The sequence below is a fragment of the Myotis davidii genome, unplaced genomic scaffold (assembly GCF_000327345.1).
Source record: "Myotis davidii unplaced genomic scaffold, ASM32734v1 scaffold399, whole genome shotgun sequence".
Classification (NCBI taxonomy): domain Eukaryota; kingdom Metazoa; phylum Chordata; class Mammalia; order Chiroptera; family Vespertilionidae; genus Myotis; species Myotis davidii.
Genome location: NW_006292094.1, coordinates 796,982 through 800,774, shown reverse-complemented (window position 1 = coordinate 800,774; position 3,793 = coordinate 796,982). Strand labels below are relative to the sequence as shown.

General features: G+C 50.5%; 1 protein-coding gene across 5 annotated transcripts in view; it reads right to left on the bottom strand.

Moving 5' to 3' along the window:
• Positions 1-3,793, bottom strand: part of KCNIP1 (potassium voltage-gated channel interacting protein 1) — a 252,213-nt gene that overhangs the window by 6,811 nt on the left and 241,609 nt on the right. For all 5 annotated transcript variants that reach the window (XM_015565086.1, XM_006765381.2, XM_006765382.2 and 2 more), the window contains 2 exons: positions 892-1,016; positions 154-223 (listed from right to left, as the gene is read on the bottom strand). In XM_015565086.1, coding sequence (XP_015420572.1) covers positions 154-223; positions 892-1,016 — 195 coding nt within the window. The remainder of the gene's footprint in view (positions 1-153; positions 224-891; positions 1,017-3,793) is intronic.

The window sequence follows — 3,793 nt, the reverse complement described above, 5'->3', positions numbered from 1 at the left end:
ATGATTCTCTCTCCTCATTGATGTTTCTCTCTCTCTCTCTCTCTCCCTCTCTCCCTCTCCCTCCCTCCCTCCCTCCCAGAAATCAATAAAAAAATATTAAAAAAAAAGAAAGAAAAGGGAGCCAGGTAGGGTCTTTTCCAAGGTGGGACTCACCTCCGTGAGGGAAGAACTGTGCGTAGATCTGCTTGAATGTTTCTTCATTGACCACACCACTCGGGCACTCCTGCCGGAAGGGGACAGTCAGCGGGGGTGTCTCAGGGCCGCCCCCAGAGCAGGAGACTGGGCCCAGCCTTGGGGTCTAGGGTTCCTTATGATCTCTAGATCGGAAGGGGCCGGGAGGGATTGGGGGAGGGTCAGGGAGGGGTGGGGGGCTGGGCAGCCCCACCTTAGGACCGAAGCGGCTTTGCGGAATGACGGGACTTCCTCAGAGAATGGGCTGGGAGGAGGAAGCGTTTGGATTCTGGGAGGAGAAGGACTTGGGTTTGGTTCCTGGCTCAGCCCCTTCTAAGCTTTGTGACTTTGAGTCAGTCTCTGACCTTCAGTGTCCTTCGCTGTAAAAGGGGCCTAACAGGATCTTCCCAACAAGACTATCATGAGGTTCAGCACACGTAATAAGCGGTGAATGAACACGCTGGCTTTCAGGCTTATGTATCGGTGCCGCCAGCTGGGCTAGCAGCCCCTAAACCCCATTGTTTCTGAGGCACCAACCACAGAGTGTGAACGAGTTGTGCTGGGCTGGAACCCATGCCCGCCTGGAGTCCTCCTTTCCCGCCAGGTGGCCTGGCCCCATGTGCCCTTTATAGAACCGACCTCCCTCCTTTCACAGCGACACCCATGGGAGAGCTCGGCCCCAGGGGAGCCGGCGGGGCCTCCGGGGGCCGAGGGTCTTACGTTTTTGAAGCCCCGATAGAGGACTTGCAGCTCCCTCTTGGTGAAGTTCGTCTGGGCCTCCAGCTGCTCCAGGCCCTCAGGCCGGTGGCAAACCATGGTCATCTCCAGCTCGTCTTCAATCTTATCTGGAACCGGAGGAGATGGCGTGGGGATGCTGACCGGGCGGCGGGGGGGAGCGGGGGGGGGCGCGCTGTCAGACCAGCCGGGGCTGTCTCCAGGGTCGTGACCTGGGACACAGGGCCGAGGGCCTGGACCACCCTGCAGAAGACCTTCCTGCCTGGAGCCCTCCCCGGTCCCTGTCTGTCTCACCACCATCCACGTCTCCAGGTCAGACCCCAGGGGAGGAGCTCGGGGCTGGAGAGAAATAGGTTCCCTTGAGGCTGACAGGGGAGGTGCTAAAAATAAGCCCGCATGGAAACTTTCCCCTTTGTTTTGAAATGATTTCTTTGCATATTCAATGCGCTGCGCACTGAACAGCGGAATATTCTAGAGACACAGGTAAGTGAGCAAATTGATCCACATCCTCCAAACAGCAAAGGGAAACATGGCTATCAGAAAAGCATAGATTAGCCCGGCCGGCGTGGCTCAGTGGTTGAGCGTTGACCTATGAACCAGAAGGTCACGGTTCAATTCCCGGTCAGGGCATAGGCTCAGGTTATGGGCTGGATCCCCAGTGTGGGGCGTGCAGGAGGCAGCTGATCAATGATTCTCTCTCATCTTTGATGTTTCTAGTTCTCTCCTTCTCCCTTCCTCTCTGAAATCAATTAAAAAAAAAAAAAAAGCCTGGAGTAAACTCTCACCATTTGGGACAACTAGAGAAAGGTTAGCACGATCCAGCAGAAAGTTCCAATTACAGCATGAATATAAATTTAAAAATAGGGATGTATTTTACAGTATCGTTTTGTAATATTTACTAGCTGGCCTGACATCGTGGGAACAGGACTGAAATGGGAGCCACTTTATATACATGAAAGCTTCTAACGCATCGAAGGGCTCTCAGAATCGCTGTTTTAGGCGGCAGTCTAACCACAGTGCAATCTCATTTTGCACCAGTGATGTAAAAGGTGTCCGTCAATTAAAGCGAGAACTCTGCCCACCTCCTGTCGAAGGATCACAAACCCAAACAGGCGGAACTCTCGTCGTCTTTCCATCCCAGAAGGGTGAGTGAGTGTTTTCCTCTGGGCCCTGCCAGAGTGCTTTCTATGGATTTACTCCAATCAAGAATCAATTACCATCTAACCTCTCCTGCCCATCGTTGTCATGCAGGCGTTACCAAATCCATATATTGAACGACTGCAGGTCTGGGCTGGCGAGAATAGTGGCGAGGTGGACAGGCTGCTGGGAACGGACACGCACCCTGGCACACTCCGCGGCCATGGAGAGTGAGGACGGGCGGGGTTTCTCCCTGAGACAACAGGTGAGTCGGGCGTTACTCTGCGGGCATCGCCCTGGTCAGTGTCTGCCTCTTTGCACCACTTTTCCTTTTGCTACTTGGATTTCAAGAGGAAAGGGATCCATCAAAGTGAGTTTGAATCTTGCAGCTTCCCCAAGGGAACGGACAGTTGGCTGGGTTTCCAAGGGAGAGGCCGAGGAATTTGGTGACAATTGCTTGTCGACATCTCTCTTATGTGCCTGGCAATACATATTCCCTTATCCTGCTTGGGAGCAGGACAGATTAGCCAACGTAAGTAAGGTCCTCTGTTTAGACAACATAGCCGCAGTGGCCAATTTCCTTGTAACTCTCACAGAGCCTTTAATTGTTATTATGTTTGCAGCTAACAAGTAGCAATTACAAACAAGCAACAAACCCCCACATAAATCTAATTCAGAATGCTCATATTTTCTTTAGCTCATTTTAAAATACAAATCAAATTGTTGGTTTAAATCGCCTGGCATTAGATTCAATTGCAAGTTTATGTAAAAATGTACAGAGAACCCTGGCCGGTGTGGCTCAGTTGTTTGCAGTGTCATCCTGAAAGGTTTGATTCCCGTTCAGGGCTCCTGCCCGGGTTGCAGGCTTGATCCCCAGTAGGGGGATGCAGGAGGCAGCCAATCGATGTTTCGATCTCATCTCTCTCTCTTTCTCTCTCCATTCCCCTCTCTCTAAAAATCAATTATAAAACGCACAGATATTTAACATTGAAAAGAGGCAAAAGTTATGTTAAAATGTAAGTGAGGAAGATACACATGTATTTTTGGAAGAAATGGTGTATTTTTGAAGGTGTCTAGTATACCTTTCCCAGTTTATCTCACCTAGAAGCTTAAAGATATCTTTACAAGATTGCCTTCTTTCTATTGAGCTCCTGACTGAATTCCTTCCGAGTCGAAGAACTCTCTTTGCAGGGAGGAGTCTGAGAGAGTCTGACTCAGAAACTGCACTTGCCTGCCATCTCTTTTATTAAACATGCACTAAGTAGTTCTTGAAATATCAAATATTAAACCCATTAAGGTAGAACTGGACTTTACTAACCAATGATTAGTTTGGTGTCTGGGCAGCGGGATCGATTCCCACGTGAAACGGGTTCTGTAACACCCGAATAGTCGGGCATCGCCTGGCGAGCTTTTGTTTTGTTTTCCTTTCCCGCCACCCTCTCCTTGTCAGGCTGCGGTGACAGCAGCCACGGAGGGAAATCCACGTCTCTGGACTGGAGATGCTTGAAGCAGCCTGCGGGCGGGCAGGCGGGGCTTAACCCCGTGGCTCTCGGTCCTCTTACTGTTAATTAGTAAGAACTCAGTTCATGCAGCAATCCAGTCAGCATACACACGCATAGAAGCAAAAGTTTTACGGAATCATCCTTTCCCCCACTAACGTGCTATTTTCAACGTTAATCTCTTTCTTTGTAAATCTGTGACGAGTGTGACCCTCCTGTGCCACGACGGGCAAATGGAAACAACTAATTGG